General features: G+C 54.5%; 2 protein-coding genes across 2 annotated transcripts; both read right to left on the bottom strand.

Annotated features, from left to right (window-relative positions):
• Window positions 1-2,356: 2,356 nt before the first annotated feature.
• Cdc34 (cell division cycle 34, ubiqiutin conjugating enzyme) lies at window positions 2,357-10,675 on the bottom strand. The gene is made up of 5 exons (XM_048341851.1): window positions 10,280-10,675; window positions 6,683-6,769; window positions 6,332-6,429; window positions 5,856-5,990; window positions 2,357-2,956 (listed from the first exon to the last, which is right to left on the bottom strand). The coding sequence occupies exons 1-5, from the start codon at window positions 10,454-10,456 to the stop codon at window positions 2,743-2,745; spliced, it is 711 nt and encodes a 236-aa protein (XP_048197808.1). The 5' UTR covers window positions 10,457-10,675; the 3' UTR covers window positions 2,357-2,742.
• A 7,112-nt stretch (window positions 10,676-17,787) lies between these two features.
• Window positions 17,788-25,055, bottom strand: Tpgs1 (tubulin polyglutamylase complex subunit 1). Its single transcript, XM_048341846.1, has 2 exons — window positions 24,682-25,055; window positions 17,788-18,532 (listed from the first exon to the last, which is right to left on the bottom strand). Exons 1-2 carry the CDS (start codon window positions 25,053-25,055, stop codon window positions 17,995-17,997), a joined length of 912 nt encoding a protein of 303 aa, XP_048197803.1. The 3' UTR covers window positions 17,788-17,994.
• Window positions 25,056-25,728: the final 673 nt, after the last annotated feature.

The following is a 25,728-nucleotide window of genomic DNA, read 5'->3' on the forward strand; positions in this document are numbered from 1 at the left end:
AAACCCAGGGCTTCATGCATGCTAGGCAAGCACTCTACCACTAAGCCATACTTCCAGCCCCTTCTTAAATTATGTTTATAAATAAAGCTCAAAGGCTTAGCTTTTTCACAAGGTTGTGCAGCCACCTCCACCATCCATTTCCAGAGCTTTCTGATCTTCCCAGGATGAATATTCTGCATGTATATGAACAAAAACAAAAAACAAAAAAGGGAAACCAATGGAAACTTTTATAAAGGGGCAAAGTGGGCAAGGGAGTAATGGAGGGGGTGAGGTTAACTAGTGGTAATGTAACAAAGAAGTCTTCCTTGTACAACTAATGTATGCTTACTTTTTTTTTTTGGCCAGTCCTGGGCCTTGAACTCAGGGTCTGAGCACTGTCCCTGGCTTCTTTTTGCTCAAGGATAGCACTCTGCTACTTGAGCCACTGTACCACTTCTGGCCATTTTCTATATATGTGGTGCTGAGGAATCAAACCCAGGCTTCATGTAAACGAGGCAAGCACTCTTGCCACTAGGCCATATTCCCAGCCCTAAGTTTACTTTTTTTTAATATCCCAAATGGAAGCTGTCTCACTAATAGGTAACCTCCCTCCCCTGGTACCAGCATTCCACTTCTGGACTGCCTCAGCCTGCTGTGAGTGGTTCAGTCTGGCAGGGCCACAGGTTCAGGCACACTGTGGCCTGGGCTGTCTGTGCTGCCAGCCTTCTCCATGTAAGAAAAGCTGACATTATCCAGGTGCCATTGGCTCATGCCTGTAATCCTAGCAACTTAGGAGGCTGAGATCTGATTATCACCATTTGAAGCCCAGGCAGAAAAGTCCCCTGAGACTTATCTCCAATAAACTACTCAAGTCAGAAGTGGCACTGTGGCTCAAGTGGTAGAATGCTAGTTTTGAGCACAAAGAGGCTCAGGGACAGTGCCCAAGCCCTGAGTTCAAGCCCCAAGACCAGCTAAACATAAAAAAAAAAAAAGAAGAAAAAGAAGAAAAGCTGACATTAGCCAGGTGTGATGGTGCACAACTGTAATCCCAGCACTTGGGAGAAGCAGAATTAGGATTTTTACGGCTGCCCTTGGGCTACACAGTGACCCTTCTCCAGACCCTCAAAAAGACAAGCCAGGAACCAAAGACTCACACCTGTCTTCCTAGCTACTCAGGAGGCTGATATCTGAAGATAGGGGTTCAAAGCCAATCCAGGCAGGGGGCTGGGAATATGGCCTAGTGGCAAGAGTGCTTGCCTCGTATACATGAGGCCCTGGGTTCGATTCCTCAGCACCACATATACAGAAAATGGCCAGAAATGCACTGTGGCTCAAGTGGCAGAGTGCTAGCCTTGAGCAAAAAGGAAGCCAGGGACAGTGCTCAGGCCCTGAGTTCACCGCCCAGGACTGGCAAAAAAAAAAAAAAAAAGCCAATCCAGGCAGGAAAGGCTATGAGACTCTTATCTCCAGTTAACTACCAAGAAGCCAGAAGTGGAGCTGTCGCTCAAAGAGTAGACAGCCAACCTTGAGCACAAAAGTTCAGGGACAGTGCCCAGGTCTGAGTTCAAGCCCGACGACTGACACAGGAACAAAACAAAACCAACCTACAACCTAAAGACACCCTCACAAAAGTGCAGTGACCAAACTGCATGACCACCCCTGTGGCCTTGTGTGGTCAGGGGCCTAGGGTTTGTTGTGTCCCCCACTCTGGGCAGGGCTCAACCAGGCTCCAGCCAATGCATCCCAGAGTTCTTAGCCACAGTGATTGGTCAAGCCATGCTCATAGCCCTGGCCGTGGGCCACCTGAGGCCTCCAGGGTCAAGGAAGCGGAGGCTGAGCTCAGTTCTTGGTGGGAAGCCCTGTCTGTCCTGAGCATGTTCTCCACTTCTCAGGTCCAGATGGCCTGAGGGACGCAGGGGTGGGGAGGAACAGGGATGAATCTGATGCAAGTACAATAAACACATGTATACATTGTTCACAAAACTCCTTTGTACTAATAGTAGATGCTTGAAAAAAAGAGGCCTAGAGCTTCCTGCCAGCAGCCAGGGTGGAGGCAGGCTGAGGGATGGAGGATGCAGGCAGCCGGTGGCCACCTCTCCAAGGATCCTTCCCAGCCCTCGGAACCCCAACACCCTCTTCAGGCCTGACGATGTGGGACTCAGCTGATTAAAAGGCAAAGCGAGCCACTTCCTTCGGCCATGGCTAGAGGTTGGAAGCCACCAGGAGCTTGCTGACACCCCAAACTCATTGGCCCTGGATCCCACGTGGGAGGCAGGGTTGGGGACCTGGCTTCCGTGCCGACTTCACCGGGACCTCCTTGGTCAGGAACCCCAGGCCCTGCATGAGCCTGCCACAGAGGCCTTGGGTGGGTCAGCAGGGTGGTGACCACCTCTCCACCCCAAGGAGAGGTTGTCTGCCTCCTCATAAAGCAGTTTTATTTAATTTCAAACAAACCAAAGCAGAGAAGGTGGCCACGGGTGATCTGTCCACTCCTGGGCTGGGCAGTCTCTCTGGATCCAGGCTGGGCCCGCCCGCCCCGTCCTTGGCCTGGGTGCCCGTGTGAGGGCGGCGGGCACTGCTCTTCTCAGACGCCGAGGAAAACCCAGGAACAGACACGGGAGGGAGGAGAAAACCTAATGGCCACCACCCGGGGAAGGGGACGCGCCCCCACGCCCCCGTGAGGTAGTCTGTGGTCTGAGAGCCACACGGGTCCGTCCTAGTGAGGTAAAATTTTGTAAGTTTATTTGGGCGGGGGCCGCGGCGTCAGGACTCCTCGTTGCTGGAGTCGTCCTCATCGTCCCCGAAGCAGCTGTCGGCCTCCTCCTCCACCTCGCCGTCCTCATAGTAGTCGTCGTAGAACAGGTCGGAGCCCTCATCGGGGGCCGGCGCCTTGGTCTTCACGCAGTACTCAGCCAGCGTGGTGGGCACCTTCACCCCGTCGCGCTCTGCATCCACCTTGGTCCCCAGGACCTGCTTCCTGCGGGGACAGGGCAGGTGAGGGCTCCAGGCAGGCAGTGGCTGCGCAGCCACGAGCGCACTAAGACAGGGACAGGCGGCACAGCCCATTCTTCCCTGTGCAGGAAGGAGCGGCGGCTGGGTCTAAGGACAGGCACAATGGGAGCTGGCTCTTCAAGCTCAGGCCCGGAGCCACTGGCATGGCAGGCTACTGGGCAGCGGGCCACGGCCGCCTGCCGTGGAGATCTGAAAGCCAAGGCACCAGCCCTGTCCAGACTTGGTGGGAAACAAAGCAGACGGGAGTGACGGCAGCCAGGGGCTTGGCCCAATGCCACTCTACCCACAAAGCAGGACACACTGCACGAGGACAGAGGCTGCGACCCAGGGAGATCCTGCCTCAGAACCACCAAAGCCAAAAGCAAGGCTGGGAGGGTGGAGATGCAATTTGGGGCCTGTGAGCAGGGGCGGCCCCACCCGTGAGCCCATGCGACAGCACATGGGAGGAGCTGAGGGACCCACAGAGAAGATAGTGGGGACCCGTGCTTGAGGACACCTCAGGGCAGACCCCACGCCTCCGGGGGACAGGGTTCCCTCCTGTAGCCCTACACAAGGTGGTGGCAGGACAGAAGCACGCCCCAGCACACCCTATGTACACTTGGCAGTCTGAAGGAAACCCAGTCATGGCTCTGCTGGTGCCATCTCCTGGCCTGAGCCGGGCAGAGGCTTGCAGGCTGCAGCCAGCCATGTGGGGACATGTGAGTAGCTCCCAGGGAGCTCTAAGGTAAAAATAGCTGTTTATTTCTGCGTGGGTGGGGGGGGGGTGGGCGTGGGGGGGGGCACTGCAAGGAGATGCAAGCCGGAAAGAACTGGGCCAAGGGCCAGCCATGTGGGTCAATGGCCTCTGGGCACCTGCACTTAAGAGCAGGTATGGTGGTGGTGAGTGCAGGTGGGGCACTCAGGGTGACCAGTGTAGGCGGCATCTCTACAGCCATGCCGAAGCCCCCACACCCACAGCCTTGACTGCCAGCAGTGACCACCAAGCCAGGGACGGCTGCCTAAAATACCAGGTGCCAAGTCACGATGCCTCCTGGTGGGAAGGCGGGAGCTGAAGCATGCGCACACGGGTGGGGTCTGGGACCACGTGTGTGGGCAAGGGCATGTGGAACACAGGTGTCCACGTATGGAATTTCAAGCTGAAAAATACTCTGCTTACATCAGGTGCTGGCAGCTTAGCCTGTAACCCTAGCTACTCAGGAGGCTGAGATCTGTGGTTTGAAGCCAGCCCAAGCAGACAAATACTAATCAACCAGGAAAATGGTGGATTGGAGGTATGGCTCAAGTGGTAGAGTGCTTTTTTTCTGAGCAAAAAAATCAAGGGGAAGTGCCCAGGGCCTAAGTTCATGCCTCAAAACTAGGAACAACAACAAAATTGCTTACAAAGCAGGTAGCCATTTTTGATAAGAATGTACACATACATTTTTCCTTTGTGGTGCTAGTAACTGAACCCGGGGCCTCACAAATGTTAGGCTAGCACCATGTATACATTTTGAGAAGCTGGGAAGATTCCCAAGTCCTGATTGATAGGCATGGGGATTAGGAGTGAGTTTCCTCACCTCTCTTTGTACGTGCTGGACCTGCTTTCTCATGCAGCAGTACCACTCCCAGAATGTGTGCCATGCATGCCTGTGCTACGTGAGGAGCTCTGACCCGCACACAAGTGACCTCACTTAGCACCCTCATCCCATCTGCTGACATGCTTGGCCTGACTTCCCACGGCAGTGGGTCACATGGCTGGGCCTGGGCCAGGCGTTTGCACACACTTCCCTTGCCGACTACACTTGGACTGCTGCCAGCGTGGGAACAAAGCCCCTATGCACATTTTCGGGTCAGTGCTGGTGAAGAAGAGCCTCTCTTCCTCTTGGGTACAACAAGGAATGGAATACCAGGTGTGAGGTAATGTTTAAAAGGTAAATGTTAAACTGAAAAAAGTATCTGGGACAAAACTGGCGAGAAGTTAATTTCATGAAACAACAACAGATAAACAAACAACAACAAGAAAACCAAGCCAGCAGCACTGGGGTATGTATGCTCAGTGGTGAGATCTTACCTAGGATGTGCCAGGCCCTGATTCCAAGCCTAGCACCACATATCAAAACCCATATGGAAAACGGTAAACCCCACTGAAATGCAGTGATGGATGATGGAGACAGAGTAGCTAGAAATGGCAACAAGGCAGAACAAGGAGGGCAGGGTGCAATCCCACACACCCTACTTCGTAAAAGGCTCCTGGGTCCTAATTGTAGGTGCCACTGGCAGGGAAACTGGAAGCAATGTGGCAGTGTGACAAGGACAAGAGGGTCTGCAGAGTCCCAGACGATGTGCTGCTTCCACCGCAGGAAGGTGGCTCAAGCACACACCTGCCATCAGTCATTCCTCTTCAGAAAATCATTCCAAGTTTCAAAGTTGCAACTAGTGATCATTAGGCAGCAAATTATGAAATCACTGCCTAGTGTGTGACCGAGGTCACATGTGAAGACAAAGTTGAGTGACAAGACCGAGAAGGGGAAGAATGTGCAGTGTCTGGCATGGACCCACGGACATGAAGCAAGCATGACACAGGCCACCACGGAGCGAGTATGACATCAGAGCGATCACGACACAGGCCACCATCCTGAGGTGGACAGAGGGAAGACCACATGAGTCAGGGTTTGTAGTTGTGAAAGAAGCTGTGGTAACATGGTAAACACTGAGTGGCCACCTGAATGGTGGGGGTGAGGACCCCAGGACCCCCTCCTGACCTGGGGGGAGATGGGTCTTCCTAAGGGCCAGCTGGCAGGTCCTCCTATCCCACCAGCAGCGCAGGGCTGGGGACTGCGGGAGCAGGCAGCCCTACTCCGGGAGCCCCAGAAGCACGCGCTCACCGGATGATGTCCGTGTACTCCCGGTCCTTCCCTTTGCTCTCTTTCCACTTCCTGTACATCACCGAAGCATCCACATTGGCCGGCGAGAAGGTGTTGGGCTCGTTAAGCAGCGAGATCACACTCAAGAGGATGGTCCTGGAGGAGCAGTGGGTCAGAGGGCAGGGCCACAGGGAGAGCTGGCAGAGGCACAGGGACCTCAGACACCCAGGCCATTGCTTGGTGCCCCAACCTAGCAGGAGGACCCATCTGGATGCCTCACACCTCGGGTATGCTGCAGGGCAGCAGGGAGGAGCTGCGGTGGTCTCCTTGGGTCCAGCTGGCATGGGCTCAGGGGCAGGTTGTGTGGGGAGCCCAGCCCCCAACTTGGGGGAGGAAGAAAGCTCATTCTACATGTGGGGCCAGCCAGGGGTCCAGGAAGCATGACTGGCAGCAGGCACACAGGTGACACATACGCTCACGCGAGAGCCCAGCCTCACCTGACATTCTGTGTGGGGTTCCACCTCTCGGAGGGCAGCTCCCCACTCTGGGGGTCGTCGACTGGGGGGTGGAGGATGGAGATACACACGTCCCCTGTCTGTGAGGAGGAGGGTGCACAGGTCAGACCCAGCTCTGGGGCTGTTGACCCCAGGGCTTAACAAGGGTGGAAGGCTGTGGGGAGGTGTGCAAGGGAGGGGGGAAGTGCAGGGGGGTGGCAAGGCATGTGTAAAGCAGGCGTGCTGGGAAGCATGTGGTTCAGGCACGTGTCTGGAGGAGGGCAAAGCCGGCAGGCAGGCAGGCACTGGCGAGGAGGAATGTGGGGAAGCATGTGAGATGAGAGTGGGGCTCACCTCATAGATGTTCGGGTGCCACATCTTGGTCAGGAACCGGAAGGCAGGTGGAGAGTATGGGTAGTCAATAGGAAACTTCAGACGAGCCTGTGTGTGGTATTAAGCGGGCTCGTTTGTCCTCCTATAGAGCCCCACACTTCACAGACAGGGTGACAGAGGCCCAGCATTGGGCTCTGGAGTGTTTGGGTGGATGCCTGTAAGAATAAGGGCCTCTCCATCTGGGACAAGGCAGCTACCAGGTCTGCAATCAAGGGTCTGAAAGGCTGCATGGAAATCACTAGAGCTGATCACTGCCTCCACCAAGTCTAGGTGGCAGGGCCAGGCCTGGCCCTGCCACAGGGTGGGGTGGTGCCTGCCACCAGTGTACTTTCAGGCCCCAGGCAGCCCAGGCCTCAGGCACTGGCCAGCAAGGAGAGTACTGCAGACTCCTCTGAGGGAATTCCCTTAGGGCAGAGCCTGTCCACAGGCTCTGTGTTCAAACTCAGCCAGTGCCCACCTAGCTGAGAGCTGACTGACCAAGGGGGGTACGAGCCAGCAGGGACGCTGCCCAGGTCAGCCCTTCTCCTCAGCTGTCCAGACCAAGGGTGGCCACAGGGGGCGGATGTGAGTCACCTGCGGGGCGTCAGCTGCTCAGCCTGAGGCCGAGCTTGGCACCACCCACTGCTTCCCAGCAGGTAAACAAGGAAGCTGCTGCTTGCCAGGGTTCTAAGATGTTTTCAGAGAAAGGGCAGATGCCAGATCTTGCCATCTCTGGGCAGTGAGGGCAAGGGGGGGGTGAGGGCTCTCACAGAGAGTAAGGCCCAAGAGGAAGAACTCTGTAGCCATAGTGAGCCAAGAACTTGGGCTTGAGAACCTACCCAGGGGTTCTCCCAAACTTCTTCAGGATACCCCCAAGCTTAGAGCTTGGCTCCTAAGCCTGGATTCCTGGGAGCAAGCAGGGGCACTGCCCTGTCTGGACCAAGTCAAACTATACCTGTTCTTTTGTTGTTGTTGGCAGTACTGAGGTTTGATCTCTCAGGTCCTCAAATTTGGTAGACAGGCCCTCTACCACTGAGCTATTCCCCCCCCCCCCCTTTTTTGAGTCTAGACCATAATCCACCTGTTTTATGCTTACTGGGTAGCTGGAATGACAAGCAGGTGCCATCTGATGGGCATTAGCCACCAATGCCTGATTGGATTTCTTATTTTAAACATCTCAAAGACATAAAAACCAGCTGGGCACCAGTGGCCTCACACCTGTAATCCTAACTACATAAAAGGCTGAGAGCTGAGGATTGTGGTTCAAAGCCAGTCTGGGAAGAAGTGTGAGACTATCGACTATCTCCAATTAACCAGCAAAATGACAGAATGGAGCTCAAGGGTAGAGTTCTAACCATCATGGAAAAGCCAAGCAAGACCAAAAGACCAGCAGCAGTTCATTCCCCAGTACCCAATACTATCACACACACAAAAAAAAAAATAGCAACAATAACAAAAAAAGACCCAGAGGACTTTTGTTTTTGTCTTTGTCTTTGTTTCGTTTTGCTGTTCCTAGAACTTGAACTCAGGGCCTGGGCGCTGTCCTCAAGCTCTTGTGCTGAAGGCTAGCACTGTACTGTTGGAGACACAGCTCCACACCTGACTTTTGTGGTACTTCAAACCATCACCCTCAGATCTCAGCCTCCTAAGTAGTTAGTATTACAAGTATGAGCCATCAACACCCAGTTGAGAGTTGCCTTTTATGGCTGAGCAAGCTGAGGTTCAGAGGTCACACAAAGCTAGTGAGCCTGGGAAAGCTTTCTCTGCCCTTCTTAGTATTGGGCACTGACAGGGACCTGTCCTCTGCCTCACAGGCCTGCTATTGCTCATAACAGAGAAGCAGGTGAGGCTGGGTAAGGGGAAGCACTGCAGGAAGTACTTGGGAAACAGTGGTGGCTCAGGCACCCACACTCCCTGGGCAAGAGGGTCCCTTGTACCCAACACTGAAGACAGGAGGGTGCCATGCTACCTTATGATGTGATCTGTACCCAAAAGGGCCTCACAGCAGCTGCTTCTAGAAAGACGGATTATCTCCCTAATGCCACCCTAGAGGCTCTACCTACAATCCTTTGCAGTCGGGCAGCAGCCAGATTGAGGCTTTGTCTGGAGTTCTAGTCTGGCCTCAAGGTATAATGCACCTAGCCATGCTATGAGCAGATCCCTCTTCCTTACAGCCACTTACTCCCAAAAACACACAAAAGGAACTGGAGGAAGTGTCAGAAGTTTCTCAGCCCAGACTCTGTCCCAGAGTAGGGAGGCAAGGTTGTCCAGTTTTCTCATCTTTCTACCTTGTAACTAAAACCTCTACTAAAGGAGGAATGCACCTCAGTGGAGGACATGCTGCTCTCCCTGCTACTGAGCAGGTGGTTTAAAATATCTGTCCCAGCTGGGCATAGGGTGGCTCACACTTGTAATCCTAACTATTCTGGAGGCAGAGATCCGAAGATCATGGTTCGAAGTCAGCACAGAAAGGAAAAAGTCTGTGAGACGTTTATCTCCAATTAACCACCAAAAAGCTGGAAACAAAACTGGCTCAAGTGGTAGAAAAAAAAAAAAAGCTAAGGGATAGTACTCAGGCCCCGAGTTCAACCCCCCCAGTAACCAGCACAGAAAACAAAACGGCTGTTCCAAGTGCAAAGTAGATAGACAGGTATCTATCTGCCTGGGTCCCAACCAGGGTACTGAGTCCTAGCTTCCAGGAAGTCAAGAGCAGTGACTTCCTGATCCCATCTACCTCTACCTCCAAGGGATTAGGTCCTTATTTTGTTGTTCTGGTAGTAGAGCAAGGTCTTGAGATCCTGACAGGAGGAGGAGTCCAAGACATCCGCTGGGCTGAGATGGTGAGTTAAGAAAATTTCCCCCAATTTGGGGTCTTGTTCTTTGGTCACACCAGACAAAAACACAGCCAAGTCCAGGAACCGCCCTAGGCTTCCTGCTTCCAACAATCTGGCAAGCAGTTGGCTTTAAACCACCAGAGGGCAGAGGAAACTGCAAAGAAAGGCGACCCAGGAAGCGGTCTGTACTAAGTGGAACCTGAGAAAGGCTGGCCAAAAGTGACACGGGAGCCCTGAGCTTCTGCAGTAAGCACTCAAGGGTCCAGGACTTTGGCAGGGTCCTGGAGTTGGGGTGGGCGTGGCGATCCCAGGAAACAGGTTACATAAAGCCAGGGTGAGGTCCAGAGGCTTGGCCAGCTGCTATGGGCAAGGGTGGCTACTTTCCAAGCAGGCCCGGCTGCCAAGGCCCCATCTGGGGCCTGCTGGAACCCGAGCAAGTGGCGGAGCCAGTCACCCCGACTGCTCCTCCTCTCTCATGGGGCCACTCTCCCCAAGAGCAGAGCTCGCTAGAGCGGGGTGGGGCTGGGGGGAGGTGGGTAGGGGCTGCCAGGGGCAGCGCTTTCCCCAAGCGTGAACTCAACCGGGAGGGCGGGAGGGTCCCGCCCCCTCTCAACCAGAGACAGATGGGGGAACCTGGGGCTGCCATCAGGGACCCCTGGAGAGGCCGCAGAGGACTCAGGCAGAGGGGGAAGGTGACCACGACACAAAGGGGAAACTGAGCCGCCGCCGGTGCGGCCCAGCTCACCTTGAAATAGCCGCCCTCGTAGTAGGTGTTGGGGGGCCCGAAGATGGCCACCTCCCAGTTGTACAGGTCTCCCTCATCCACCAGCGTCACTCGGAAGCCCTCCACCGGCTCCTCCTGCAACCCCTTGAGTTCCAGAAGCAGCGCTTTCTGCGAGCTGGGCACCAGCGGCCGGGCCATGGCGGCGGTGGACGGGCCCGGGGCTGGCGTCGCACCGGGCCGCGGAGCCGCCGCGAGTTCGCGTGACGGGCCGGGCTGCTCGCTGGCTGCGGGAGAGCCGCCGCCTTCTTCCTCTACGCCGCCGCCACCGCCACCGCCGCCACCGCCACCGCCGCCGCTCGGGGCCCCCGGTGGCTCCACTCGCTCTGGCGCTGCCGCCGCCCGCCCGGCGCTCTCCTCGGTCCGGCCCCCGCAACCCACCCCGAATACGCCTGCGCGCCGCCGCCGCCGGGTCCTGACTGCGCCTGCGCGCCACCACCTAGCCTTCGAATGCGCCCGCGCGCCACCACCGGGTCCGGATCGCGCCTGCGCGCCCGCCCGCGGGGCACGCCGGGAAGCGGAGTCTCCTCCCCGCCCCGCCGCGCCGCGCAGGCGCCTCGCGCTTCCGGCTCCCCGGAGGCTGCCGCCACCTCCGCCTGCACGAGCTCTGCCGTCGCCTGTGAGCGGGGAGGCGGGCAGAGCTAAGGCTGCGTGTTCCCACCGGCTCGCCTTGGCTTTGTGGGCCTTTTTTTGTGACGTCCCCGTAGGGGGTGGGGCCGTGGGCGGAGTGGGGCGGGGCTCTGGTTCGGGCCGTGCCGGGGGCGGGGCTGGGCCTCTGGGCCTCCGTGGGCTCTGTGAAGGCGTGGGGAAGCTTCTTCTGGGCCCGAGGAGATGTGGGGCTGGTGGGGGCGTGGCCAGGACCGACTTCCCCAAGGAGGAGCCCCAGTTTCCCCTGGGCTGAGCTCGAGCCCGCCTGTGTCCTGGTCCAGACACCCACTCATTCCTTGCCTGGACACTTGGTCATGAGTGTTGGGGGTGGTGATGGCAGTTTAGGCAAGCTCTCCAGGAGGGTGGCTAAGGTATCTGTGACCTGTAGTGGTGGGTGGCCTTGACCTTTGGGCTGTTATCTGTGGCTGCATCAATCCCAGGCACAAGCAGCTTAATCAGCCCCTCAGGCTGGGGTGGAAGGTGGTTCTCTCTCACAGGTGTGCCAGCATCCAGCCACTGACCACATGATTGATACTGGCATCTCAGCCGAGGACAAGAGGTAAACTTGTCTAGGGAGAGGAAAATGCCAAAGGTAAACAGGAATCCAGGGAAGGTCTCTGTTTCCTGTGCTGTACAGGATCGGGCCTTGTCTGTTCTTGAGTGGCTCTGGTTACCTCTCTCAGGCCCTTCTGCCCAGTGCCCTAGGGATCTGGCGATGATGTGGTCTTCAAGAGGGTTCCGAGTTGCTAGGTGCTAGTGGCTCAGGCCTGTAATCCTAGCTACTCAACAGGCTGAGATCTGAGGATCACAATTCAAAGCCAGTCCAGGCAGGAAAATCCGTGAGACTCCTAATTAGCCACCAAAAAACCAGAATTGGTGCTGTGGCTCAAAGTGGTAGAGTGCTAGTTGCACAGAGAACCTCAGGGACAGTTCCCACCCCCTATAAAAAGAGGGCTTTGAGTGTCCTCTGACCTTCATTCTCCATAACAGGGCTGTCCATACTGAGATGTCATACAATTGGCACGAGGCAGCCTGTCAATAAACAATAATTAGAATTAATCATAGCCCAAGATCTCTTTCTGAACACCTCACACCCTAGAAAATCTTGAGTGGGTAGAGGGAGGTGTTGCTTTCAGCACATCCTGCTGGCCCCCAGGAGAGCCTGTTCCCAGGCTCTCATAGGGATCCCATAGGGTGGGTAGTAGTTGTAACCGGGGTTTTGCCAACCTGGTTTCTGGCTATTGCACTGTTTTTTTTATTTTTGTTTTTTTAAATGGTGGAAGTGCTCCCCACTGTCTAAAAGGTTCCAGTTGAACTACTTTCAAAGCTCTTGCTTTGCAAGGATAAGCCATCCAATCAAGAGTGTTCCAATTGCCCACTAAAGGATGAATCATCCAATCAGAGCAGTTCTAGATTCCCCTCCTCTGCAGGGATTGGTTCAGAAGCAAACATGTGACTAGTGGGCATCCAATGACAATGCAGTCCTGGGACATTTTTCTGGGAACCCAGAGGCCCTGAGCTCAGGTTATGGGGACTATCTTGTCACTGAGACCTATGAACAAGGCTGACAGTGAGCCTGAGGATGAGAGAAAAAGTTGCATATGCTTCGTTCCAGCCACACTGGACCTCCTTTGGACAGTTAAACACATACATTTCTTCTTTTTCTATTAAACTGTTAGGCCAAGTCGCAAAATGATCACCAAGAAGGCCACCGAGACTCAGACGTTCCGAAATGCAAAAGCAAGGCAAGGCTTTATTCAAGTGAGCTGCAACTCGGGCCTCGTCCTACCCATCGACACAGTGGAGGTTAGGAGGAAGCCTCGAGCTGCGATTACACAGGGCTTATAAAGGCAAAAAACAAAGTTACAACAATCAGGTGTTCAAGCAAGCAAGATTAGGACACAGGTACAAATCTGATTGGCTCAGGGCTCGAGGCATTCTGGGGGCAGTCAGAGTTAAGCATTCCCAGCGGTTAGAGTTCTAGACCAGCTGGGCCCTAATAAGCTTGTCCTGGGTTTGCTCACAGGGCCTGCTTATCTCTGGTTCATGTGGTAAAGTGGGGTTCATGTGGTAAAGTGGGGTCTGACTTCAAAGTCTGGCACTTCAAAACCACTCTGAATTAGGCCTTCCTTCACATATAGCAGAGCAGCCTTGCATCCAAAGCTAGGTTCTGCTCTGACTTTGGACATGTCTCTCTAATGCTAAGCCAACTTTTCTTATCTATAAAAAAACAAAAAAGGGCTGGGGATGTGGCCTAGTGGCAAGAGTGCTTGCCTCGTATACATGAGGCCCTGGGTTCGATTCCCTAGCACCACATATACAGAAAATGGCCAGAAGTGGCGCTGTGGCTCAAGTGGCAGAGTGCTAGCCTTGAGCAAGAAGAAGCCAGGGACAGTGCTCAGGCCCTGAGTCCAAGCCCCAGGACTGGCCAAAAAAAAAAAAAAAAAAGGTTAGATAATGTGTGAAATGCCCTTTGCATGTAGCCCAACGATGTTACAGAATCTTACACAATAGTGTTTTGCTGCCATCCTGTCCTATTTGGAAGGAAGACATGGTTTCAGGAGACAAGGGGGCTGTAGAAGTTAAGCTAAAGCAGACACATGTGAGAGAATATGCCTATTAGCCTAACCTCCTCCATCTTCCTATCCAGTCTGCCACCCTAGCCTTTGGCAAAAACAAAACTGCCTTTCCCTGGAATCAACTGACACAGACCTTTCCCCAAAACACAGGGGACACAGGCTTTTCCCCCTGAAAACAGATGATGCAGGTAGTGGCAACCTCAAATGGCAGCCCCTCCCCAAATGCAATTTCCCTCTCTCTTGTTTGTGAAGCTTCAACTGTAAATGTTCACCTCTCCCACAACGCAGTTTCTCCCTCACATTCCACATGAATCCAGTCCTATAAAACTGTGTGTATAGCACTGCCTTGCTGTTACTCTCTGCCTGCGAAGCAGCCTGTCAGGTTACTGACATTAAACGCCCTTTTCCCTTGTATGTGACCATGTGTCTGAGTGATTTTCTTGGGGAAGCCTTTCAGTGCCCCCAAGGGGACAGGGACCAATGAGCTGACACCAGCCTTGAGATGCAGGATCTCTAGAAGCTGGGACAGGCCAGATGCACTTTACCTGGAGCAGGTGACAGGACTATCAGTTCTGCCCGTGCATGAGTTAGTGTAGTACTTTTTGAACTCTGGGTCTGGGTGCTATCCCTGAGCTTTTTTTTTTTTTTTTTTTTTTTTTTTACTTATTTATTGCCAGTCCTTGGGCTTGGACTTAAGGCCTGAGCATTGTCCCTGGCTTCTTTTTGCTCAAGGCTAGCACTCTACTACTTGAGCCATAGTGCCACTCTGGCCTTTTTCTATATATTTGGTGCTGGGGAATCAAACCCAGGGCTTTATGTAAAGAAGGCAAGCACTCTTGCCAATAGGCCATATTCCCAGCCCCCTCCCCCCCAGCTTTTTTGTTGTTGTTATTGTGAAGTTTTTCTCCAGGCTGGTACTTTACTACTTAAGCCACACCTCTACTTCCGTCTCGAGTGGTTAATTGGAGATAAGAATCTCATGGACTTTTCTGCCCAGTCTGGCTTGGAACCGTGACCCTCAGATCTCAGCCCCCTGAGTGGCTAGGATGACAGCATGAGCCACTGGTGTCTGGCTAGTCTAATTTATTACAGAAGTTACCAGAATTGAAACTGAGTTTCACTCTTCCACCCTGGTTTGATTAACTTCCTCCACTCCCTTCTACCCACTGGGCAAATCAGGGGGAATGCCAATGAAAAAAGCCTAAGTCCTGCTTCTGGGGCTGCAAGGAGGATAAGCAAGCATATAAACAGACAAGTGGTTTCTGGTAGAATAATTCCTATGAAGAAAAACAAAGTAGGTCAAGGGTCAGAGAGTAGTGAGAATGCAGCAGCATTTCTTCCTTAGGAGAGGGCATGGGAGCTGGCAGACTGGAGTGAAAAAGTAAGCCATGTGCATCCAGAGGAACCGTTGTTACGAGGGAAAGGCACACACAAAGGGAGTGAGGTTCAGCTAGCCAGGCTAGCAAGAGGCCAGTGTACCTGAGGAGGGTGAGAGAGGGGAACAGGCAAAAAGAATCAGAGGGGCTTGTGGCTCTTGCCTGTAATTCTAGCTCCTCAAGAGGCTGAGATCTGGGGATCTTAGTTTAAAGCCATACTGGGCTTCATAAGCCAGAAGTGGGGCTGTGGTTCAAGTGGTAGAGTGCCTGTCTTGAGTGCAAATAAATGGGAAGAGGAGGCCCTGAGTTCAATCCCCAGTACTGGAACAAAAAAGCAGCTGCTATGGAGCCTCTTAGCTCAGTTTCCTGAGTTGGCTTTGTTCACAGGCCTTGTGGTGACAAGATGGCTGCAGAATTGAGCCCAGGACCCATTGCTGTGGGCCACATCTCACTGGACAGCTGAAGTCCTATCCTTGTCTGGAGGCCATGGCTGGCCTCACTCCAGCATGGGGCATCAGAGAGAGGAAGGGGCAGGGGCTGAGGTGCTAGCATGAGGACGCAGTAGATACTGGTCCAGGGTGGGAGGCATCCACACTTGGCTTAGCGTGCAGGGAGGGTGAGGGAGGGCTGGTCAACAGAGTGACCTGGAGGGCCTGGGACACTCCATGGAGATCCAGAGGGTGTTTGGTTCTCTTGTCTGGGCAGATCAGTGGCAGAGCTGCCATGTGAACTTGAGAATCCTTGGCCACCGGGTGGTAACTGAGCCTGGGTTGGTGAGCATCAAACCAGAGAGGATTCATGAGGACAAGAGGAGAGAGAAGAGGACAGAGCCAGAGAGGAGTGTGGAGAGGATGTGCCCCCTCCACCTTGCAGGTGAAGTGCTCACCATGGCTGTAAAGCCAGGCCAAGCCAGGCCAGGGAGGACAGCCCAGTGCCAGCTGTGCATCAAGACCTAGGCCTGGCACCCGTGGATCTGATGGCAGGCATCACGGTGGGTACCTTGGGGTTGGTGGTCCTATAGAGGCACAAGGTTGGCTGGGTGGGCAGGGCAGAGGCCTCTGGCTGTCACTCGCCTTGCTAGCTGTCTTGTCCGAGAACAAAGGCCTGAACCCTGCCTCTTATCCCAGTCTCCAGGACAACTCACACATAAATCTGCCCTTGGAGCCAGCTACCATGCCTGTAATCCTAGCTACTCAGGAGACTGAGCGCTAATTCCAATTAATCACCAAAAAAAGCTGGAAGCAGACATGTGGCTCAATTGGTAGAGTGTCAGCCTTGTGCCAGAAAGCTCAAAGACAGCTTCTAGGCCCTGAGTTCAAGCTCTAGGAGCCGTGTGTGTGTGTGTGTGTGTCTGCACACACACATATATATTGTATATATGTATGGAGTGTGTATATACATCATATTGTAAACATGTATATATATATATATATTTATATAAAAGCTGCCCTTGGCCGCCTGTCTGTGGGTTCCACTCACCTACACTTAGTTTTCTTCTCTCAGGCCCAGCCCACATGGGATCATGGGTGGGGCTCAGGGTATGGGTCTATGACAAGGGACATACCTAATACTTCAGTGACCTATGCTGCACAACAAATTGCCCCCCAAACCTGTGGTAGAAAACCACTGCTGGTTCTGGGAATGTGGCTTAGTGGTAGAGTGCTTGCCTAGCATGCATGAAGCTCTGGGTTTGATTCCTAAGTACCACATAAACAGAAAAAGCCCAAAGTGGTGGTGTGGCCCAAGTGTTAGAGTGCTAGCCTTGGCAAAAGTAGCTCAGGGACAGTGCCTAGGCCCTGAGTTCAAGCCCTAGGACAAAAAAAAAAAAAAGCCACAAGCCGATGAGTCATTGATGCAGAGGAACTGGCTGAGCAAGAGTGCAGCTGCGTGTGCTTCCTCACCAGGAAGGCCAGCTCCCAGGGCACGAGGCTGGGAGAGAGCCAACTCCTCTGTGACCTAGTGGTGGGGTAATCTGCCTTTGAAGGAGGCGGCAGAGGCTCTACCTCTCATCTGTCTCTTGGGGCTTGGACTCAGGGCCTGGGTGCTGTCCCTGAACTCTTTTGCTCAAGGATAGTGCTCTACCACTTTGAGCCACAGCTCCACTTCCAGTTTTCTAGTGATTAATTGGAGCTAAGAGTCTCATGGATTTTCCTGCCTGGGCTGGCTTGGAACTTAAATCCTCAAATCTCAGTGTCCTGAGGAGCTGGTATTATAAACCTGAGGCACTGGCTCCTGGCTCATCTGGGCAGGGGGATGAGCTGTGTTGTGGTATTTTTTGGAAACAAGGCAGCTGCCAGTACCCATTTACTGTGCATCCATCACCCAGCACAGCACGGGGAGGAATGGGGTACAGGGTGCCATTGCCAATCTGGAGATTGTGGGACCTCTGGGGTAACGTGGCCTGCCAGGAGCCCTAGATAATGCAAGCCACTGAGCTTCAGAGGCGAGGAGCCTGTTAGGGTGTTCATTAGGGCTGGGATCCCCTGCCCATCCCATTCCTGCTCCCACAAACCTCTAGGTGCCAGGGAGTACTGGGCACCTGAACAACAGTCACCAAGGAAGCACACATAGGTGAATACCCTGAATGGGACTCTTCCAGGGCCTCAGTTTCCCCACCTGGTAGTGACTATCCTCCTGTTGGGCAATGGTTAGGAAGAGGGGGAGAGAAAGTGTTTCTAAGTCCACCCAGGTGGCCATAGCTGCCCTCTGGCTCTGACAGCTGGGGAAACTGAGGCCAGGGAGGAGCTAGGGGAAAGGCAGGGCAGGCTTTGGTCCCCATTCCTCTGTGGGCTCTAGGCTGCAGGAGGGGACTCCCTTAGGGCAGGGGTGGGTGGAGAAGACAAGGCCGGCATCCCCACGCGACAGCCAGTGTGGCTTCTATACAGATTTTATTTTGGTCAGGCCAGCACGGAAGGTGGTAGAGTTGTGGAGAAGCCATGTTCTGCTGGATTATCCATCTCCTAGTCCAAAGGTGGGGAGCCCCCACCCGCATGCGGGAACACCCCGGGCCAGATGCTCGCAGCTCCGTGGGCAGCGGCTGGGTGGCTGGTGTGGAGTGGGGAGCGGTAGGCCAGGCTCAGCTCACTGGCTTGACTTTGGCGATGAAGAGGCCCACAGCCTTCTCCAAGAACTCCTGCCGGGCCATGGGCAAGCTGGGCCGCCGCCCGCCTGCTGCCCGGTCCATGGCCACGGCCAGGCTGTCGGGCCCTAGGCGTGAACCAGCTTCTAGGTAGCACACAGGCGCAGTGGCTTGGTCGCTGGTGCCCAGGGCCTCCTCCAGGGTGTCCAGCACAGCCTGGCCCACTCGCCGGTCAGCCACAGCCAGCCCTGGGTCCTCCAGCAGCTGGAAGAGGGCCCTGGCGCGCGCCATGAACTCCAGCAGCACGAAGCATGTGAGCATGCCGGTGCGGAAGACGTCCAGGGGCACCGCCTCGTGGTCGCGGCACTGGATCTTGTGCAGCAGCGGTGCCACCACCTCCTCGGGGGCTCCACCGTCTCTGCAGATGCGTTTCAGCAGCTCGCTGTACGTACGCCCGTCCAGCCCTGGCTTCTTCTTCCGCCCACTGGCGCTGAGGCACTCATAGGCCACGCTCACGTTGTTATTGAAGGCTGTCCTGCGGGTAGAAGCACCAGATGTGGGGACTGTGGAGGGCCAGGCGGCCACCCATGCACTCCTGCTGCCCCCTTCCCCACCCCAAGGCCTTAGCATCACTGTGCTCCCTGCCTGAAGGCTTTCCTGTGTCTGCAGGAGAACCGCCTCAGGCCTTGGCTCCAGTGTCACCTTCCTTGTCCTGTTCCCCTTTTTTTGTGTGTCAGTCCTGTGAATTGAACTCATGGCCTAGGTACTGTCCCTGAGCTTTTGTGCTCAAGGTCAGTTAATCCATAACTCCACCTCCAGCTTTTTTTGGTGGCTAATTAGGGATAAGGATGTTGTGGACTTTCTTGTTCAGGCTGGCTCTGAATTACAATCCTGATTTCAACCTCCTGAGTTGCTAGGTTACAGGCATGAGCCACAGGCACCTGGCTAGGTTTTTCTAAGGTAAGTTCTTATTGTATAGCCAGGCTATCCTTGAACTCATGATCCTCCTGCCTTAGCCTCCTATGTGCTGGGATTACAGATGGGCACCACCATGCTCAGCTGGAAAGTTTCTTTGGGACCGGGCCTCAGTGGTCCTACATGCACCTGCAGTTGTGTCACGATCCCAGGTGGGAGGTGGGTGGTCACAAAGACATGGATTCCTATGCTCACTGTTCTTCACAGGTTGGCTGACCCTGTGGCCAGCCCTGAATGGGGAAGGGGGGTCCTGGAGCCCCGCTATGTGTTGTATGCTTGCTGAAGGTGAGCCACAGTGCTTAGCACAGAAGGCAGAGTTTAACCAATTGTGAAACTGAGGATCTGAGCAGGCTGATGGTCTGGCTGAGGGTCCCAGACAGGAAGTGTTGAATCCGGGGAATACACTTGTCCCCCAGCTGTGGCAGTCTGTTCCTCCATAGTATACCCTGACCTTCCTATGAGGTGGATGTGCTACGCCGCCTTCTGGGGTCGCACTCAGGAATCCTGGCCACCTGTGTCACAGAGGCCGCTCAGGTCAGGGTTCAGGCCTATGCACTAACATGGGTCAGAGGCAGAAACTGAGATGTGCCGGATCGCTCCCTCAGGGTTTTGTTCTCGGCTGTCAACGAGTCAGGCTGGCATCTGCTGCCTGCTGTCTGCCATCTGCTCGCACAGCAGGAGCACTGTGGTCAGAGGGATCCTCACCAGCCAGAGGTGGTGGCTACTCTCTTGTCAGCACTGGCTCCGTGGCCCCCATCCATGCCTGGTGCCCTTCACACGACCTTGAAGGTGCCCCCCAGACCAGGGAGAGGATGTGTGAAGCCTGAGGCGGACAGGCTGGTAGTGGTCCATCCACAGTGACAGGCCTGTCGCCTCAAACAACAGTGGTCATCACACTGCGTGGAATGAGAGGACTTAGTATGGGCCCAGCCACACAGTCTTGGCTCCAGGTCTCCCCCAGGGTGGGGTGAGAGCCCCGAAGACTTCCAAGCTCCCATAAAGGTGGATCATAGGACTCTCCAAAGAAGCACTAGCTTGTCAAAAAAATTTTTTTCTTTGTATGTGTGTGTCAGTCCTGGGGCTTGAACTCAGAGCCTGAGCATTGTCCTTTAGCTCTGTCATTCAAGGCTAGCATTCTACTTGAGCCACAGCTCCACTTCTAACTTCTTGGTGGTTCATTGGAGGTCAGGGTCCCACAGTTACTTTCCTGATCAGGCTAGCTTTGAACCATGACCCTAAGATCTCATTTTCCTGAGTAGCTGAGATGACAGGCCTGAGCCACTGGCGCTGTCCTTGGATGTCCCGTGCAGGTAGTTCTGACACCTGAGGGTTGTGCCAGGTACAAACATCCCTCCCGGCTCTCCAGGGCCACTGAATGGCCAATGTGGTCCAGCCAACCTTTCCAGATTTTTCTTCTACATGCTCCCCTCCCCAGGTCAGGACAAGCCAGCCATTTGCTGAGGTTATGGCAGATGAGCCACACGGTCCACTTCTGTTGAGGCCACCAGCCTCTCCCTTGGGTCAACTTCCCAAGGCATGGCTGTGTAAGCCCACATGGAGAACACACCCGCAGCGCAGCCCTGGCTGTGTTAAAGTGACAGAGGGACTGGGATACAGGTCCTCTTGACTCTCATGGCCATGATTTCCCCACTGCTGCATCTGATGGAAATCTGTCTGGCCATCAATTCTCTTGAGGAGATTCCAACTTCTTTAGAAATCGCTGGAGGTAGCACCAGCCAGGGGTACAATCTCGGCTCTTGTTTGGCTTCCCCACAGCCTCTGGGCACCTTGGGTAAGCATGAACCAGTCCAGACCTGCCTCCCAGAGTTTTCTTGCCATCGCCGCCTGTGGGGCTTTGCAAGACTCTACCTGAGTCTCAATCTCCTGGGGGAACTTAGATCAGGTTCCTCTATCTCAGCACAGAGCTCAGGCTAGGTGCAGGGCAAGGTCCCACCCACTCTGACCTCTGTCAGCTCAGCCCTGCTGTCCAAAGCTGTTTACAGCAGGTTCCGGACTTGTGGGCAGGAAAAGCCACAGCTGGGCAATTACAGCCCTGTGACAGTAAAATGATGAACAGGCATAGACAAGGAAGACATGAGGCAGAGACACCCACCTTCCAAGCTGCCTCACATCCGCTCCCGAGATCAGCAGCTGAATCACCAACAGGTGTTAGGTGGGGAGAACCAGGCATCAAGGGAGCTCTGGACTCAGAAAAGCCTGGTGGTTTTGTCTGTAGAATGGGGCCAGGGTGTTCCACCAGGGAAGCATGTCCTGGAAATAAGGAAATAAGCCAGAGGTTGGGTGGCTCATGCTTGTAATCCTAGCTATTTAGGAGGCTGAGATCTGGGGGATTGTGGTTTGAGGCCAGCCAGGCAGAAAAGTCAGTGAGACTTCATCTCTAACAAACAGCAAAAGGCAAGGATGAGGGGGGGCATGGCTCAAGTGGCAAGGCAATAGCTGAGCGAGCAAGCCTAACAATAAGAAGGAAGCCCTAAGTTCAAACCAGCAGAGAGATGAGGCTGGGTGCTGGTGGCTCACGCCTGCAATCCTAGCTACTCAGGAGAGTGAGATCTGAGGACTGCAGTGTGAAGCCAGCCAGGGCAGCAGTCTGTGGGACTCAAACTACCAAAAGTCCAGAAGTGGACCTGTGGCTCAAGTGGTAAAGCAACACCCAGGCCCTGAGTTCAAGCCCCAGGATTAGCACAAGAAAGAGAAGAGAGAAAGGGAGGGTAGAGGGAGGAAATCAATGTGCACAGTGTCTCCACAGCCAGGGCAGCCATTTTCTACCTTTGACCAGCAGGGGGCATTCTAGGCAGTGTCTGATATGCGTATGGTTGCCATAGTTGAGGGAGAGCTCCCATATGGACTAGGTGGAGGCCAGAGCATAGAGCAGATGTCGCACAGAGCACAGGGCAGAGCCTGAGTCCAAGGAGCCTGGGCTAGCATGACTCCTGGTCTTGTGTTTCTCTGGCAGTGCTCTCCTTGGGGACACTACAGTTGGTGTCCTTGCTGTCACTGGCCCCAGGGGCTGTGCAGGGTCTGACTCTGCTCTGCTCTCTGGTGGCCTTTGTGTCCTGGACAGGTAGGTGACTATGGAGACCATGGCTCCTGTCACTGGCTCTGGTAGCCAGAGACTCCACAGGGGACTGTGGGTCACTTCCTCCAGGTCTGATGTGCCAACTGGCCTCCCATGTCAGGGCCCAGGATGGCCTGGTTAGCTCTCCAACACTGGATAGTAACATTCCAAGCCAGGAGAGGACAGAGCTGCCTCAGCTTCTGCTCCTGACTGTCCCCTGGGAGGGCAGGAAAGGTGTGGCTCTGAGATGCGGTGGAGGCTGTCTCCTGACTTCCCCATTGGCTGTCTCTGGGAGACCTAGTGTGGTGCCTGCTGGCCCCTCCTTCCCACTTTCCCTTCCTCCCTGAGCTGGGGATGGTACTCAGGTCCTTGAGCATGCTAGGCAGGTGCCACCTGAGCCACATTCCCAAGTTGCCTCCAGTCAATGCACTGCGTTCGAGTAAATGACGTCCCCAAGTCCATACCATACACAACCTCATATTACGGTCTTTCCAGGTGTAATTGGCTGGGAAGAGGTCTGCCTAGAATAGCCCAGGACTGGGGTGCTTAGAAGGGACACCAGACACACAGAAGCCAAGTGGAGGGAGACAGATGGGGCAATGTGGCTACAAGTCAGAGGACTGCCAGCTGTTGAGGCCGAGGGATCCTCTTCTCCTGGAGCTTCCCTCTGAGGCCACGTGACCCTCCCGTCTTCTCTTCAGACTTCTGGCCTCTTCAATAATGAGGGAGTGAACTTCTGTTGTTTGAAGGTTCTAAGCTTGTGGTAATTTGGGAGGGCAGCCTCAGACTCATAGAAATGTCTTCATCTGTGCTGCCACTGATCACTTCTTCTCCTTGGAGGAGTCACTTCTGGATTTGTTGGTACTAGGCTTGAACTCAGAGCTTTCTTGCTCAAGGCTGGTGCTCAACTACTTGAGCCACAGCTCTACTTCCGGCATTTTGGCAGTAAACTGGAGATAGAGAGTCTCATGGAGTTTCCTGCCTGGTCTGGCTTTGAACTGTAATGCTCAGATCTCAGCCTCCTGAGTAGCTAGGATTACAGGATGAGCTACCAGTGGCCGGCCGGCTTTTTCCTGCTCCTTCCTTGGTCTCTGGTGCTGTCTTTCCTTTCTTCTCTGTAGGCTCTGTGAGGCTTGGGATCCTCAGATTGTGGTCTTCACTTCTGTTCTTTCAGGCACCCCCTCTCTACCTTCTTTGTCAAGCAACCTCCAAGTAAACAGCAATTTCCCCCAAGTGAGTGGAAAGGTTTATCAGCTCTGCCCTCAGAGTGACTGGGACTTAACAGCCTCCCACAACCTGCAGTTTCCCTTCCTGTCATCTTGGGAGCTCCTTTCCCACTTGAGTGGAGGTGTTGTAGCCTCACCTTTGATTCTAGGGAGATTTTCCTAGGAGGGGTAAGGGGGAATCATCAAGTTTACAAACCCTAGCTGGATGCCAGGGGCTCACAACTGTAATCCTAATTACTCTGGAGGTTGAGATGTCTGGATCAAGATCCAAAGCCAGTCCAGACAAAACAATCTGTGAGACTCTTATCTCTAGTTAACTATAGGAGAGTCAAAAGTGGAGCTGTGGCTCAAGCGGTAGGCTGCTAGTCTTAAGCAAAAAAGCTAAGGGAGCTGGTGCTGGTAGCTCACGCTTGTGATCCTAGTTACTCAGGAGGCTGAGATCTGAGGATTGAGACGCAAAGCCAGTCTGGGCCAGAAAGTTTCTGAGTTTCTATCTCCAATTAAACACCAAAAAAATCCAGAAATGGAGCTGTGGCTCAAGTGGTAGAGCACTAGCCTTGAGCAATCAAAGCCCAGGGTTGGCACCCAGCCCCTGAGTTTAAGCCCTGGCACCAAGGAAAAAAAAAAAGGAAAAAAAGAAAAAAGCTAAGGACTAGCACCTAGGCCCTAGTTTCAAGCCCTAATACTGGCACAGAGAAACAAAAACAAACAAACAAAAAAACCTGTTTACAAACCCTGGATTTAACTCCTATGAGGACTGGGGGAAGCCACCCTTTTTGTCAGTGCCAGGTCCTGGCCCCATCCTCCCACTTCCTTCCAGGTCCTTGTAAAGTTACCTCCATGTAAATGCTCATCTCAAGCTCTGCTTCTTGGGGACCCGCAGACACAAAGCCACTCATCTCCAGTCACCCCTGGTGTATTACCTCCCAGGTCCTCCATCCACAATGTACGGCACATGCGTCTCTTAGCCGCTTCCAAGGCTCCCAACCATCCCCGGCCAGGCTCCAGATCTCTCTCTCCAACGAGGGGAGGGGGCTTCATGGGGATGGAGGTGGAGTGGGGAGTTCTGCACCCAGCTCTACATCAATTTCCAACAGCGCACCTGTCAGGCCTCCTGCCCACGACCAGTGAATTCTATGGGCCCTTCCGCCCGTTTCACTGGGCCTGACTCGGCTGCAGGTCTATGGACCCAGCCCTGTAGCCACCCACAGTCAGGAAAGCATGCGGGGTTGGGGGAATGGGGGGTGGAAGAGTGTGGGGAGGGGGAGTGGAGAGGATGTGGACTACAACTCCCGGCATACCCTGCGCCTCAACTCCCAGCAAACCTGCGCTGGAAGTAAGGGCAGGCCCGTGCAAGACATGCCGGGAACTGTGGTCCAGCTGCCCCGCCCAAACGTCGGCCCGCACCTCTGAGAGTGGTGAGCCAGGCGAAGGTACCACAGCGCGCGGCCCAGGCGCTGCTGCTGCAGGAGGAGCTGCCCGGGAGGCTCCCCGGCGCCGCCGTTGGCCGGCGAGCGCAGGCCCATGTTTTCGAAGTAGTGTGCCAGGAAGGCGATGGGCTCCTCGGGACGCGCTTCCAGCACTTTTAACAGGGCTGCACGCAGCATCTCGGTTACGCCGACCTGCCGCAGAAAGTCCTCCTCGCTCTCGGCTGCCGCCGCGCTCCGAGACACCGAGGGCCGTCCGCCGTCCGCGTAATTCGCCGCCGATGCTACCAACGGCCGCCGCTTCTCTCCTGCCGCCATCTTCGCTGAGGGCAGTAGGACCGGAAGTGCCTCCATATTTGATGGCAAAGTGAGGCCGCTCTGCGGCCATTTTGGCTAAGGGCAGAGCGCGCTTTCCCATGCCACCCTCCCTGGAAGACTCTGGAAAATAATTGGAGAAGCCCACTTTTCCCAAGGTCCTCATTGGTACTCTGCCGTGTTTCTTGGTGTGTCTTGACCGTGTTTCCTGGAGCCCGTACAGAAACTTTAGTTTTGCCAGGCTCCAAGATGGCTCCCCAGGAAGGACTTGGTTTCTGGAATGAAGCTGGCTCGCTTGCCATTTTGGTCGTGGGCGAGTCCTCGTTAGCATGGTTTCCTAGCAACCAGGCTGCCTGGGTACCAGAAAGGCCCCTGCTGAGCGACTCCTAGACTGATGCTGCCACCCTAGACCCTTTATTCATTCCTTCCTTCCTTCCTTCCTTCCTTCCTTCCTTCCTTCCTTCCTTCCTTCCTTCCTTCCTTCCTTCCTTCCTTCCTTCCTCCCTCCCTTCCTTTCATCCTTTTTCTCTTTCTTTCCCTCCCTTCCCCTCTCCCCTCTTCCCCCCACTTGCTCCTCTTTTCCTCTTTCTCATTCTTTCTTTCCTTTTTCATTTTTGCCAGTCCAGGCCTGGGCGCTGACCTTGAGCTTCCTTTTGCTCAAGGCTAGCACTCTACCACTTGAGCCACAGTGCTACTTCTGGTTTTTTTTCTT

This window comes from Perognathus longimembris, chromosome 3 (assembly GCF_023159225.1).
Source record: "Perognathus longimembris pacificus isolate PPM17 chromosome 3, ASM2315922v1, whole genome shotgun sequence".
Lineage (NCBI taxonomy): Eukaryota > Metazoa > Chordata > Mammalia > Rodentia > Heteromyidae > Perognathus > Perognathus longimembris.